The sequence below is a fragment of the Mya arenaria genome, chromosome 17 (genome assembly GCF_026914265.1).
Source record: "Mya arenaria isolate MELC-2E11 chromosome 17, ASM2691426v1".
Lineage (NCBI taxonomy): Eukaryota > Metazoa > Mollusca > Bivalvia > Myida > Myidae > Mya > Mya arenaria.
In genome coordinates this window covers 13,650,283-13,666,895 of record NC_069138.1, presented here as the reverse complement: position 1 = coordinate 13,666,895, position 16,613 = coordinate 13,650,283, and the positions used below count along the sequence as shown (strand labels likewise).

The window sequence follows — 16,613 nt, the reverse complement described above, 5'->3', positions numbered from 1 at the left end:
TTGAATGAAAATGTAAATGTGAACAGTTGAAAACCGACACAATATATATAAGCAATTTAACTGGATGTTAAACACTTATCTCTTATCTTGTGTGTTTCCATATAGTTTTGATACAAGCACGGATCTTAAGCTTCATTACAATGAAAATAATGTTTTAATTCTGGATTACTATTCAACGAAAACTGTACGAAATTAAATTAACTTACAGTACGTGTGTGTACGTTCATTTGTGTATAACTTTCCTCAAAGTCATTTCATATTCGAAATCCTCACTCAAGATTAAGTAGATTAGATGAAAGAACAAATCGGGTATGCCTACCAAGACTTCAAGAAAACTCCGACAGTCCGACCTTACGGAGTATCGGACATTTCCGGACAATTTTATCCTCACTCCTCGTAAAAGCGCACTCGGAGAACTCAGAATTCACAAACCATTCACCGAACATAGCAAAACATTTCCGATTTTAAAAGTCGCGAAGCAGACAACAGAAGAAGTTCCAAAATGGCGGATGGACAGCATCCCAAATTTGGCGGGAATTCCCAAACGGAAAATTCTACCAGTGATACAAACGAGACCTACCCGGGAAGACACTTTCGACACAGGTTATATTTCTTTCCGTTTCAAGCTGATACATGTGGGACAATATTCTAAGTAAATTTTCTGAAAGTATGTCGCATTTTCATTAAAGCTGCACTCTCACAGAGTGACTGTTTTGACAACTTTTTTATGTTTTGTCTTTGAATGAGCCAATATTTTTGCGTACATATCTGGAAACCAGTGATATAAGACTGCTGTCAAAAGATCAGATTTGTTATTTACATTCGAAAATTAATGTTTGATAGCTAAAGGCGTGACTAACGCTTTAATAAAAATAAGGTCGGCTGTTTTTCAATCAGTTGAGATCTGTTCTTTTGTGTGACTGAATTGAAGGCATTGGTGTCAGAATCAGCTGACTCTGAGACAAAAAAAAATGAAAGAAATGTCAAAAATCTGTAAGAGTTAAACTTTAAAGATAGACAATTATATTATTTGTGGAAGAAGTACACTTCGATAATCGTAAGCAATTTTTGAGTAAAAAATATGTAATACTCGTATATCCCATCAAACACTTCGACAAACTTGTTCGCTAAAATAATGTTTTGACAGTGCTCCATCAGACGGCCGTATTGTGAAAAGGTTTGTCGAAGTGTTTTAAGAAACTAAACTCTCAATCAAACTCTGTTAAAAGACAGAATGCGGGGCGCCGTAAGCGGCGTAGACTGCGCTATTGTTTCATTTAAAATGGTGAAGAAATCTTGGTTTAAATTTTTTAAGTCTTCATTCGAAGCAAAATGTTGCCCTCCAGTGGTGTAACTGTGAATATAGACGTTTTTCTCTAGATTTTATGATGCCGGACCGAGTTCGCGAGATTCTCGAGGACGAGGGCTTAGAACGTGACGTCATCAGCAACGTCATTGGTCATGGGGAGCGGAAATACAAACACGCAATGACGAAAATGACCAGCACAGACAGGTACAATGTAGGAATAACGACCAGCACAGACAGGTACAATGTAGCAATAATGACCAGCACAGACAGGTACAATGTAGGAATAACGACCAGCACAGACAGGTACAATGTAGGAATAACGACCAGCACAGACAGGTACAATGTAGGAATAACGACCAGCACAGACAGGTACAATGTAGGAATAACGACCAGCACAGACAGGTACAATGTAGGAATAACGACCAGCACAGACAGGTACAATGTAAGAATAACGACCAGCACAGACAGGTACAATGTAAGAATAACGACCAGCACAGACAGGTACAATGTAAGAATAACGACCAGCACAGACAGGTACAATGTAAGAATAACGACCAGCACAGACAGGTACAATGTAAGAATAACGACCAGCACAGACAGGTACAATGTAAGAATAACGACCAGCACAGACAGGTACAATGTAGGAATAACGACCAGCACAGACAGGTACAATGTAGGAATAACGACCAGCACAGACAGGTACAATGTAAGAATAACGACCAGCACAGACAGGTACAATGTAGGAATAACGACCAGAACAGACAGGTACAATGTAGGAATAACGACCAGAACAGACAGGTACAATGTAAGAATAACGACCAGAACAGAACAGACAGGTACAATGTAAGAATAACGACCAGCACAGACAGGTACAATGTAGGAATAACGACCAGCACAGACAGGTACAATGTAGGAATAACGACCAGCACAGACAGGTACAATGTAGGAATAACGACCAGCACAGAAAGGCACAATGTAGGAATAATGACCAGAACAGACAGGTACAATGTAGGAATAACGACCAGCACAGACAGGTACAATGTAAGAATAACGACCAGAACAGACAGGTACAATGTAAGAATAACGACCAGCACAGACAGGTACAATGTAAGAATAACGACCAGCACAGACAGGTACAATGTAGGAATAACGACCAGCACAGACAGGTACAATGTAGGAATAACGACCAGAACAGACAGGTACAATGTAGGAATAACGACCAGAACAGACAGGTACAATGTAGGAATAACGACCAGAACAGACAGGTACAATGTAGGAATAACGACCGGAACAGACAGGTACAATGTAAGAATAACGACCAGCACAGACAGGTACAATGTAGGAATAATGACCAGCACAGACAGGTACAATGTAGGAATAACGACCAGCACAGACAGGTACAATGTAGGAATAACGACCAGCACAGACAGGTACAATGTAGGAATAACGACCAGCACAGACAGGTACAATGTAGGAATAACGACCAGCACAGACAGGTACAATGTAAGAATAACGACCAGCACAGACAGGTACAATGTAGGAATAACGACCAGCACAGACAGGTACAATGTAGGAATAACAAACAGCACAGACAGGTACAATGTAGGAATAACAAACAGCACAGACAGGTACAATGTAGGAATAACGACCAGCACAGACAGGTACAATGTAGGAATAACGACCAGCACAGACAGGTACAATGTAGGAATAACGACCAGCACAGACAGGTACAATGTAGGAATAACAAACAGCACAGACAGGTACAATGTAGGAATAACGACCAGCACAGACAGGTACAATGTAGGAATAACGACCAGCACAGACAGGTACAATGTAGGAATAACGACCAGCACAGACAGGTACAATGTAGGAATAACGACCAGCACAGACAGGTACAATGTAGGAATAACGACCAGCACAGACAGGTACAATGTAGGAATAATGTCCAGAACAGACAGGTACAATGTAGGAATAACGACCAGAACAGACAGGTTTAATGTAAGAATAACGACCAGAACAGACATGTACAATGTAGGAATAACGACCAGAACAGACAGGTACAATGTAGGAATAACGACCAGAACAGACAGGTATACTGTAGGAATAATGACCAGCACAAACAGGTATACTGTAGGAATAATGACCAGAACAGACAGGTACAATGTAGGAATAACGACCAGAACAGACAGGTATACTGTAGGAATAATGACCAGCACAAACAGGTATACTGTAGGAATAATGACCAGAACAGACAGGTACAATGTAGGAATAACGACCAGAACAGACAGGTACAATGTAGGAATAATGTCCAGAACAGACAGGTACAATGTAGGAATAATGAATATCATAATATAATCTATTACTATTATCTATTAGATTATAATCAATACCGTAAAAACGATGAAAAAAAATAAATTAAATTGGTTCGGACGTATGCTACGTAATTTAATTCCTAAAAAATAGTTCATGTGTACTCGAAGGATGGGTAAAAACATTTTCTTTTAAATCTTATTTGATTGCAATTTCTTTCATATTGCAGCATACTATGGGTGTACACATATATATTAGCAAAATAATCGATTCACCAATTAAAATTCAAAGATAGAATAATTATTTGACTTTATTTTCAGTCCACCGCAAAATTCCAAAGACATTATTCTGCTTCCTTCAGTGATCACGAACAAAAAACGTAAGCCAACATGGAATGGGTCCAAACATACCGCCATAGGCCCGACATGGAAACACCCATACCCTCTCTGGCTAGATCTCTCCCGACAAACCCAGGAGCCCAAAGAAATGGGCGCTAGTCACACTGCTCACACTTCACGCATGGATGCTAGTCAGACAAATCATGCTTCTAGTATTTCAAGACTTTTGAATACTCGAATTCATGGGGAGTTCAATAATTATGATTTAGTGAAGGACATTAATAGACCGAGTTCTCCGACGGATCGTGCTCCTAGTCAGCGCAGAGATAAGATCAAGTTAAACCCTGGAAAGGACTGGTCAGGATCGCCGACCCGACCGAGTTGGTTAGAACCTTCCCGACAACAGCCGATGGAAATCACCCGCCGACGAGAATTATGGGACATCCCGCCGACGCCGACGACCAGGGACGCATATCTAGCGTGGAACTTTGGTAGATAGATAGCACCCATTCTTTGTGTTTGTATATATGGCATTCTAAAGAAAACAAACACATTTGACATATTTATCATCATATATCATGATTTTTGCCCTGTCTTCATAAAAAAAAAAAAAATTCCGATGGCATGACTCAAAATACATTTAGTTTTTTCTAGTTCGTACAATCTCCCCCCTCCCCTCTCTCTCTCTCTCTCTCTCTAGATCTCTCTCTCTCTCTCTCTGACATTAAATTACCTAATTGCAATATTTCAAGGCTATACAAACTTGTATATTATGCTATATATCTTTTAGTAATTTGTCAAGAACTTATTTTATTTTATGTAAGTTTATATTTATATCTTAAGGGACTTTTAAAACCAGACAATGGTAATAGTCCGTACCAGAGGCGGATCCAGGATTTGACGCTATAGAGGGGGCGTAACTTAGGGGCATTAACTTTTGAATTGCGCCCCTCCCTCCGAACCGAAATTGATTTGTTTATGGCAGGGGGCTTGTGGGTACTCCCCCGAGAAACAATTAACAATTTGCAGTCCGAAATAGTGCATATTTGATGTATTGTATTACTTATTTCTCCAATATTGAAATAAATATTAAATTTGGACAATTTTAGGATCCGCTCGTGCTTACATACACAGCTATATGTAGCCTAGATTAATGTAATAACATTCCGGTGTTCCAAATTGAAAATTAGACGTTTATTTAGAAGCACAATGATTGCGTTAACAAGATAAAGGTAATCAATGATGGATATTCTTGCTGTTTTCCTCCACATTAACTTAACACAGTGCATCGCTATATAAATATCAATGATTAATTGCACGTAAAAAATAAGTAAGCGCAAACTGGAAAGGGAACACAATGTTCAGGAAAACTAGTGCCGAACATCTTTTGATTGACTCGATCAAGAATTCATGTTAAAATCGAAATAATACATGCAATATCTAAGGTGTTGGTAATAAACAGGTTTTGGTTTTATATTGGTTTCACGAACTGTGTATTTGTTGGTCGAAATAAAATGAAACCTAGTTTTACCGTAGGCGGTTTGGTTAGTTAATCTGTTATATCCGAAAACTCGTCCACTTAGAAAAAGAAATGGCAGACCGTGCTCCAACACGTGTGTTGAAACACCATTTATTAAAAACAGGCAAACGCCTATCTGCGGTATCATTGTTTTGAAGAAATTGAAGCTGTTCACAAAACTTTCGAAACAGATTTCCAAAGCGCCAAAATCATTGAAACTAAAACTGGAACTAGTTTGGTATCTACCAAAATGCCTATAGATAAAACGGTTTTCTTTTAAATCCCTCTGACATTTCATGAGCATCACAGATGTACTGATGCCGGACCCCCACGATTTCTACGTGTTTGCATTTTGTGTGGTCTTATCTATTGAAGATTTTTCAGATTTTCTAAATGGGACTCAGCTCTGTTTTCTCGCAATGAACACGGTCTTAAATAATACAGGTTGTTCACTTATTTTACGTAAATCGAATCAAAGGAATGCACCAACGAATAACGAATGCACCCAAAAATTATATTATAGAGTAAGTCCGTTTAGTAAGCACTTGTTAAACTTGCTTGTTAAACGATAATGTTATGTCCGAAGTGAAATGTAGCATTACTGTCTGGGCCAATGGCAATTGGGGATTTTTTTCATTAATTTTTACTGTGGCCGAGCAAACCCGCTCTATGTTCTGAAGATCGCCACAATTGAATTTATAACAATCACGAATAAGAGCTAGAGGCAAGCATGCCCGGGGTCGTGGTATAGGGAGAAGAAACGAGGGGTCATTGGGTGGGTTCCCAGACAGAATTGGCCGTGCTTGTTAAGATGTCGAAACTGCTGAGAAAAAGGAGTCGTTTGTGTCATGAATAGCATAATATAAGATGCCGACGGTAAAGGTAACGTACAGATCACATACGTCCCCCGGAATCCTGAACGTAAAGACTGACCCTTAACTACTGTAACGGTCCGCTGTATGTGGCGGATGTGCGTTCATGGTCTCCACTTCTATGCACTTGCTAGAAAGCTCAGCTGTCCTGTGAGGCATAGCAAGATGGAACTTCAACAATCTTTAAAGCTCTGCTTTCCTGATGGTTGAAATGTAACGGTCCGCTGTAGGCGGCAGAGGTCGAGGTGCGTTCATTATTATATTCCGTATAAAACGGAAGTACGTTCATACCGGATGTAAACTTGGTTGGTAATATGCAAATTAGCAAATCCCGGGCTATGTGAAAATAGAGAAGTTTGTGTATATAAAGACCAGTGGACCCCTTAAGGGTCGAGCATGCTTTTCCCTGAAGGCATCTGTTGGTGTTTGTTTCATTACGCCAGAAAGCTCGGTTATCTGGTGTTTGTTTGTTTGTTGGTCTTGCACGTTACACTACAAAGTATTCCCCTGGCGCGACGTCGCCTTCAACCCGCCGTTGTCGCAGCCAAGAGCTCCATGTTCACGAGGGCCCTTTCGAAAGGCCATACTGACAAAAACGCCATTTTTATCGAAAACAACCTCGGATGTGTATATGGACGGTCTACAATGTTAGAAATCGGGTCTTTTTAAGTCCGCTGCAAGTAGATCGCGTAGTAATTCAATTAAACAGTCAAACTTGATGATATAAATCTTGGGAATCTTAATTATGTTTGCAAAAATACACTTCACTGGCAATCAATTTAAACTTAGATCAATAAATACAACTCTAAAACACTTCATTTAATTAATGATATAATTCAAAAAATTACGAACTACTTCAACTGATGTACCGGCATACATCCGAAAAAGTTTTCGATAAAAATGGCCGAGGAGTTCCGAATGTTCACGCGTTTAATGCCAACAACTGAGCCATGACCGATTTCAGTCGCCATCGGAAAACAATGGTTAGCTATACACAGCCAACCAATGATGATGATGATGATGATGATGATGATGATTATGATGATGGTGATGATGATGATGATGATCGAAAGAGGTGGCGTTCCGCTTAAAATCTTGAGAAACTCTTCAAGGGACATAACTTAAAACCATTAAGAGTTGTCGCCCATGATTTATAATGTATATGCGTATTGTCCTTATTCCATACACTAACAGGTGAAGACCTACGTTCAACGTTGACGGATGTAAAGGTTGCAATAGACCAGAAGAAGTGGCGGGCCTCTCAAAGTCTTGAGCTGCTTTACACAGGGGATAACTTTAGACCACCACGAGTTATCGTAAGAATTAGTTGCTGATTTTGTATTGTTTCATTAATCTAAATTTAACTCTTTCTCAATATTCCTTTTTTAATTTTAAAGATGAAAAGAAAAATCAATGACATAACGTTCATGGTTTCTGTCTTCAAACTTTTGTTTAAAATATGACAAAAGACGTGCTTACATTTATATAATCTAATGTATGTTTTTTTTTTGTTTTAAATATTTCAAATGTCACATTATGGCGACGTTTCAGTTGATCTCTTCCAAGATACCTAAATGCCATCTTCTGGCAAAAGTCTACAAGGATGACGTCATACCAATTATTTACGTGAGTTTTTTAAAACATACGCACTTCGTTCTTGATGTTCTTGCTCTTGATGTTGTGTTTGTTGTTGTTGGTGGTGGTGATCATCATCATCATCATCATCATCATCATCATCATCATCATCATCATCATCATCATCATCATCATCATCATCATCATCATGAAACATGGAACCTCATGTACTGAAATCCTGTTGCATGAACCTTTAACTGACGTGCATATATTTTAGGAGGGACAATGAGCATTAAGATTATTTCATTATTTTTCTATTTCATTTCAGGATTTTGACGCGTTTACTTTCACGGAAATATTAGGTAAGGTCATTTGATTCCAATCAATTAATTAAAGATGCACCCTTACTCCCAAATAAGATATGCCACAATTAATAATATTGTTTTAATATTCCTAAAATGATGAATAAATGCCGAAAACATTGGTTCTTATGAAGGATACCGAGTTTAATTTGAAATAAATGAGCATAAATCACGGTATTTCTACCTTATGAGATGATAGTAGATCACAGTAAATCTTTTAGCATTCACAAATCATTTAATATTTTTGCGTTTTTGCTATTAAATACACTGTTACTTTCTTGTTATAAGTTATTAATATTTTCCATAAATGCATTATTTAGTAAGAGGTTAGTTAAAGGTTTATCACTCAAAACTTATGTTTGTTATGTGTACGTTTTGATTTTAAATAAGAGTGTCACTTTAACTTAATAAAATATTTAATTCGAAAATATAGAGAATTGTTTGGTGTTTTTCTTGTTTTAAGATTGTTGAAAATTTAGATCAAATTGCAATACAATACTTTCTTTTCAGATGCAATAACGAAAAAGCTAGAGCAGTTTCATAAAAATTGCAAGGCAAAGTCAATCATGGTGCTATGTCAGGTAAGCAATGTCAATCATTGTGCTATATCAGGTAAGTAAAGTCAATCATTGTGCTATATCAGGTAAGCAAAGTCAATCATGGTGCTATATCAGGTAAGCTAGATCAATCATGGTGCTATGTCAGGTAAGCTAGATCAATCATGGTGCTATATCAGGTAAGCTAGATCAATCATTGTGCTATATCAGGTAAGCTAGATCAATCATGGTGCTATATCAGGTAAGCTAGATCAATCATGGTGCTATGTCAGGTAAGCTAGATCAATCATGGTGCTATATCAGGTAAGCTAGATCAATCATGGTGCTATATCAGGTAAGCTAGATCAATCATTGTGCTATATCAGGTAAGCTAGATCAATCATGGTGCTATATCAGGTAAGCTAGATCAATCATGGTGCTATGTCAGGTAAGCTAGATCAATCATGGTGCTATATCAGGTAAGCTAGATCAATCATGGTGCTATATCAGGTAAGCTAGATCAATCATGGTGCTATGTCAGGTAAGCTAGATCAATCATGGTGCTATATCAGGTAAGCTAGATCAATCATTGTGCTATATCAGGTAAGCTAGATCAATCATGGTGCTATGTCAGGTAAGCAAAGTCAATCATGGTGCTATATCAGGTAAGCTAGATCAATCATGGTGCTATATCAGGTAAGCTAGATCAATCATGGTGCTATATCAGGTAAGCTAGATCAATCATGGTGCTATGTCAGGTAAGCAAAGTCAATCATGGTGCTATATCAGGTAAGCTAGATCAATCATGGTGCTATGTCAGGTAAGCTAGATCAATCATGGTGCTATGTCAGGTAAGCAAAGTCAATCATGGTGCTATATCAGGTAAGCTAGATCAATCATGGTGCTATATCAGGTAAGCTAGATCAATCATGGTGCTATATCAGGTAAGCAAAGTCAATCATGGTGCCATATCAGGTAAGCAAAGTCAATCATGGTGCTATATCAGGTAAGCTAGATCAATCATGGTGCTATATCAGGTAAGCAAAGTCAATCATGGTGCCATATCAGGTAAGCAAAGTCAATCATGGTGCTATGTCAGGTAAGCAATGTCAATCATTGTGCTATATCAGGTAAGTAAAGTCAATCATTGTGCTATATCAGGTAAGCAAAGTCAATCATGGTGCTATATCAGGTAAGCTAGATCAATCATGGTGCTATGTCAGGTAAGCTAGATCAATCATGGTGCTATATCAGGTAAGCTAGATCAATCATTGTGCTATATCAGGTAAGCTAGATCAATCATGGTTCTATATCAGGTAAGCTAGATCAATCATGGTGCTATATCAGGTAAGCAAAGTCAATCATGGTGCTATATCAGGTAAGCAAAGTCAATCATGGTGCTATATCAGGTAAGCAAAGTCAATCATGGTGCTATACCAGGTAAGCTAGATCAATCATGGTGCTATGTCAGGTAAGCAAAGTCAATCATGGTGCTATATCAGGTAAGCTAGATCAATCATGGTGCTATATCAGGTAAGCTAGATCAATCATGGTGCTATATCAGGTAAGCAAAGTCAATCATGGTGCCATATCAGGTAAGCAAAGTCAATCATGGTGCTATATCAGGTAAGCTAGATCAATCATGGTGCTATATCAGGTAAGCAAAGTCAATCATGGTGCTATATCAGGTAAGCAAAGTCAATCATGGCGCTATATCAGGTAAGCAATGTCAATCATTGTGCTATATCAGGTAAGTAAAGTCAATCATTGTGCTATATCAGGTAAGCAAAGTCAATCATGGTGCTATATCAGGTAAGCTAGATCAATCATGGTGCTATGTCAGGTAAGCTAGATCAATCATTGTGCTATATCAGGTAAGCTAGATCAATCATGGTGCTATATCAGGTAAGCTAGATCAATCATGGTGCTATATCAGGTAAGCAAAGTCAATCATGGCGCTATATCAGGTAAGCAATGTCAATCATTGTGCTATATCAGGTAAGTAAAGTCAATCATTGTGCTATATCAGGTAAGCAAAGTCAATCATGGTGCTATATCAGGTAAGCTAGATCAATCATGGTGCTATGTCAGGTAAGCTAGATCAATCATTGTGCTATATCAGGTAAGCTAGATCAATCATGGTGCTATATCAGGTAAGCTAGATCAATCATGGTGCTATATCAGGTAAGCAAAGTCAATCATGGCGCTATATCAGGTAAGCAAAGTCAATCATGGTGCTATATCAGGTAAGCAAAGTCAATCATGGTGCCATATCAGGTAAGCAAAGTCAATCATGGCGCTATATCAGGTAAGCTAGATCAATCATGGTGCTATGTCAGGTAAGCAAAGTCAATCATGGTGCTATATCAGGTAAGCTAGATCAATCATGGTGCTATGTCAGGTAAGCAAAGTCAATCATGGTGCTATATCAGGTAAGCTAGATCAATCATGGTGCTATGTCAGGTAAGCTAGATCAATCATGGTGCTATGTCAGGTAAGCTAGATCAATCATGGTGCTATATCAGGTAAGCAAAGTCAATCATGGTGCTATATCAGGTAAGCAAAGTCAATCATGGTGCTATATCAGGTAAGCAAAGTCAATCATGGTGCTATATCAGGTAAGCAAAGTCAATCATGGTGCTATATCAGGTAAGCTAGATCAATCATGGTGCTATATCAGGTAAGCTAGATCAATCATGGTGCCATATCAGGTAAGCAAAGTCAATCATGGCGCTATATCAGGTAAGCTAGATCAATCATGGTGCTATGTCAGGTAAGCAAAGTCAATCATGGTGCTATATCAGGTAAGCTAGATCAATCATGGTGCTATATCAGGTAAGCTAGATCAATCATGGTGCTATGTCAGGTAAGCAAAGTCAATCATGGTGCTATGTCAGGTAAGCAAAGTCAATCATGGTGCTATATCAGGTAAGCTAGATCAATCATGGTGCTATGTCAGGTAAGCAAAGTCAATCATGGTGCTATGTCAGGTAAGCAAAGTCAATCATGGTGCTATGTCAGGTAAGCTATATCAATCATGGTGCTATGTCAGGTAAGCAAAGTCAATCATGGTGCTATGTCAGGTAAGCTAGATCAATCATGGTGCTATGTCAGGTAAGCTAGATCAATCATGGTGCTATGTCAGGTAAGCTAGATCAATCATGGTGCTATGTCAGGTAAGCTAGATCAAGCATGGTGCTATATCAGGTAAGCTAGATCAATCATGGTGCTATATCAGGTAAGCAAAGTCAATCATGGTGCTATATCAGGTAAGCAAAGTCAATCATGGTGCTATATCAGGTAAGCAAAGTCAATCATGGCGCTATATCAGGTAAGCAAAGTCAATCATGGTGCTATATCAGGTAAGCAAAGTCAATCATGGTGCCATATCAGGTAAGCAAAGTCAATCATGGCGCTATATCAGGTAAGCTAGATCAATCATGGTGCTATATCAGGTAAGCTAGATCAATCATGGTGCTATGTCAGGTAAGCAAAGTCAATCATGGTGCTATGTCAGGTAAGCAAAGTCAATCATGGTGCTATATCAGGTAAGCTAGATCAATCATGGTGCTATGTCAGGTAAGCAAAGTCAATCATGGTGCTATGTCAGGTAAGCAAAGTCAATCATGGTGCTATGTCAGGTAAGCTAGATCAATCATGGTGCTATGTCAGGTAAGCTAGATCAATCATGGTGCTATGTCAGGTAAGCTAGATCAATCATGGTGCTATGTCAGGTAAGCTAGATCAATCATGGTGCTATGTCAGGTAAGCTAGATCAATCATGGTGCTATGTCAGGTAAGCTAGATCAAGCATGGTGCTATATCAGGTAAGCTAGATCAATCATGGTGCTATATCAGGTAAGCAAAGTCAATCATGGTGCCATATCAGGTAAGCAAAGTCAATCATGGTGCTATATCAGGTAAGCAAAGTCAATCATGGCGCTATATCAGGTAAGCAAAGTCAATCATGGTGCTATATCAGGTAAGCAAAGTCAATCATGGTGCTATATCAGGTAAGCAAAGTCAATCATGGTGCTATATCAGGTAAGCTAGATCAATCATGGTGCTATGTCAGGTAAGCAAAGTCAATCATGGTGCTATATCAGGTAAGCAAAGTCAATCATGGTGCTATATCAGGTAAGCAAAGTCAATCATGGTGCTATATCAGGTAAGCAAAGTCAATCATGGTGCTATATCAGGTAAGCAAAGTCAATCATGGTGCTATATCAGGTAAGCAAAGTCAATCATGGTGCTATATCAGGTAAGCTAGATCAATCATGGTGCTATGTCAGGTAAGCTAGATCAATCATGGTGCTATGTCAGGTAAGCAAAGTCAATCATGGTGCTATATCAGGTAAGCAAAGTCAATCATGGTGCTATATCAGGTAAGCAAAGTCAATCATGGTGCTATATCAGGTAAGCAAAGTCAATCATGGTGCTATATCAGGTAAGCAAAGTCAATCATGGTGCTATATCAGGTAAGCTAGATCAATCATGGTGCTATGTCAGGTAAGCTAGATCAATCATGGTGCTATATCAGGTAAGCTAGATCAATCATGGTGCTATATCAGGTAAGCTAGATCAATCATGGTGCTATATCAGGTAAGCAAAGTCAATCATGGTGCTATATCAGGTAAGCAAAGTCAATCATGGTGCCATATCAGGTAAGCAAAGTCAATCATGGCGCTATATCAGGTAAGCTAGATCAATCATGGTGCTATATCAGGTAAGCTAGATCAATCATGGTGCCATATCAGGTAAGCAAAGTCAATCATGGCGCTATATCAGGTAAGCTAGATCAATCATGGTGCTATGTCAGGTAAGCAAAGTCAATCATGGTGCTATATCAGGTAAGCTAGATCAATCATGGTGCTATATCAGGTAAGCTAGATCAATCATGGTGCTATGTCAGGTAAGCAAAGTCAATCATGGTGCTATGTCAGGTAAGCAAAGTCAATCATGGTGCTATATCAGGTAAGCTAGATCAATCATGGTGCTATGTCAGGTAAGCAAAGTCAATCATGGTGCTATGTCAGGTAAGCAAAGTCAATCATGGTGCTATGTCAGGTAAGCTATATCAATCATGGTGCTATGTCAGGTAAGCTAGATCAATCATTGTGCTATGTCAGGTAAGCTAGATCAATCATGGTGCTATGTCAGGTAAGCTAGATCAATCATGGTGCTATGTCAGGTAAGCTAGATCAATCATGGTGCTATGTCAGGTAAGCTAGATCAATCATGGTGCTATATCAGGTAAGCTAGATCAATCATGGTGCTATGTCAGGTAAGCAAAGTCAATCATGGTGCTATGTCAGGTAAGCAAAGTCAATCATGGTGCTATGTCAGGTAAGCTAGATCAATCATGGTGCTATATCAGGTAAGCTAGATCAATCATGGTGCTATATCAGGTAAGCTAGATCAATCATGGTGCTATATCAGGTAAGCTAGATCAATCATGGTGCTATGTCAGGTAAGCAAAGTCAATCATGGTGCTATGTCAGGTAAGCTAGATCAATCATGGTGCTATATCAGGTAAGCTAGATCAATCATGGTGCTATGTCAGGTAAGCAAAGTCAATCATGGTGCTATATCAGGTAAGCTAGATCAATCATGGTGCTATGTCAGGTAAGCTAGATCAATCATGGTGCTATGTCAGGTAAGCAAAGTCAATCATGGTGCTATATCAGGTAAGCTAGATCAATCATGGTGCTATATCAGGTAAGCTAGATCAATCATGGTGTTATATCAGGTAAGCAAAGTCAATCATGGTGCTATATCAGGTAAGCAAAGTCAATCATGGTGCTATATCAGGTAAGCTAGATCAATCATGGTGCTATATCAGGTAAGCAAAGTCAATCATGGTGCTATATCAGGTAAGCAAAGTCAATCATGGTGCTATGTCAGGTAAGCAATGTCAATCATTGTGCTATATCAGGTAAGTAAAGTCAATCATGGTGCTATATCAGGTAAGCAAAGTCAATCATGGTGCTATATCAGGTAAGCTAGATCAATCATGGTGCTATGTCAGGTAAGCTAGATCAATCATGGTGCTATATCAGGTAAGCTAGATCAATCATTGTGCTATATCAGGTAAGCTAGATCAATCATGGTTCTATATCAGGTAAGCTAGATCAATCATGGTGCTATATCAGGTAAGCAAAGTCAATCATGGCGCTATATCAGGTAAGCAAAGTCAATCATGGTGCTATATCAGGTAAGCAAAGTCAATCATGGTGCTATACCAGGTAAGCTAGATCAATCATGGTGCTATGTCAGGTAAGCAAAGTCAATCATGGTGCTATATCAGGTAAGCTAGATCAATCATGGTGCTATATCAGGTAAGCTAGATCAATCATGGTGCTATATCAGGTAAGCAAAGTCAATCATGGTGCTATATCAGGTAAGCAAAGTCAATCATGGTGCTATATCAGGTAAGCTAGATCAATCATGGTGCTATATCAGGTAAGCAAAGTCAATCATGGTGCCATATCAGGTAAGCAAAGTCAATCATGGTGCTATGTCAGGTAAGCAATGTCAATCATTGTGCTATATCAGGTAAGTAAAGTCAATCATTGTGCTATATCAGGTAAGCAAAGTCAATCATGGTGCTATATCAGGTAAGCTAGATCAATCATGGTGCTATGTCAGGTAAGCTAGATCAATCATTGTGCTATATCAGGTAAGCTAGATCAATCATGGTGCTATATCAGGTAAGCTAGATCAATCATGGTGCTATATCAGGTAAGCAAAGTCAATCATGGCGCTATATCAGGTAAGCAATGTCAATCATTGTGCTATATCAGGTAAGTAAAGTCAATCATTGTGCTATATCAGGTAAGCAAAGTCAATCATGGTGCTATATCAGGTAAGCTAGATCAATCATGGTGCTATGTCAGGTAAGCTAGATCAATCATTGTGCTATATCAGGTAAGCTAGATCAATCATGGTGCTATATCAGGTAAGCTAGATCAATCATGGTGCTATATCAGGTAAGCAAAGTCAATCATGGCGCTATATCAGGTAAGCAAAGTCAATCATGGTGCTATATCAGGTAAGCAAAGTCAATCATGGTGCCATATCAGGTAAGCAAAGTCAATCATGGCGCTATATCAGGTAAGCTAGATCAATCATGGTGCTATGTCAGGTAAGCAAAGTCAATCATGGCGCTATATCAGGTAAGCTAGATCAATCATGGTGCTATGTCAGGTAAGCAAAGTCAATCATGGTGCTATATCAGGTAAGCTAGATCAATCATGGTGCTATATCAGGTAAGCTAGATCAATCATGGTGCTATGTCAGGTAAGCTAGATCAATCATGGTGCTATATCAGGTAAGCAAAGTCAATCATGGTGCTATATCAGGTAAGCAAAGTCAATCATGGTGCTATATCAGGTAAGCAAAGTCAATCATGGTGCCATATCAGGTAAGCAAAGTCAATCATGGCGCTATATCAGGTAAGCTAGATCAATCATGGTGCTATATCAGGTAAGCTAGATCAATCATGGTGCCATATCAGGTAAGCAAAGTCAATCATGGCGCTATATCAGGTAAGCTAGATCAATCATGGTGCTATGTCAGGTAAGCAAAGTCAATCATGGTGCTATATCAGGTAAGCTAGATCAATCATGGTGCTATATCAGGTAAGCTAGATCAATCATGGTGCTATGTCAGGTAAGCTAGATCAATCATGGTGCTATGTCAGGTAAGCTAGATCAATCATGGTGCTATGTCAGGTAAGCTAGATCAAGCATGGTGCTATATCAGGTAAGCTAGATCAATCATGGTGCTATAT

The 16,613-nt window shown here is 38.9% G+C and overlaps 1 protein-coding gene across 1 annotated transcript in view; it reads left to right on the top strand.

Annotated features, from left to right (window-relative positions):
- The first annotated feature begins 26 nt into the window (after window positions 1-26).
- The window catches only part of LOC128222799 (uncharacterized), a 31,382-nt gene continuing 14,795 nt past the window's right edge, over window positions 27-16,613 (top strand). Inside the window, exons 1-7 of the mRNA XM_052931911.1 lie at window positions 27-603; window positions 1,381-1,513; window positions 3,940-4,448; window positions 7,543-7,664; window positions 7,900-7,974; window positions 8,252-8,285; window positions 8,796-8,866. Of these exons, the coding sequence (XP_052787871.1) occupies window positions 312-603; window positions 1,381-1,513; window positions 3,940-4,448; window positions 7,543-7,664; window positions 7,900-7,974; window positions 8,252-8,285; window positions 8,796-8,866 (1,236 nt within the window). The 5' untranslated portion in view covers window positions 27-311. The remainder of the gene's footprint in view (window positions 604-1,380; window positions 1,514-3,939; window positions 4,449-7,542; window positions 7,665-7,899; window positions 7,975-8,251; window positions 8,286-8,795; window positions 8,867-16,613) is intronic.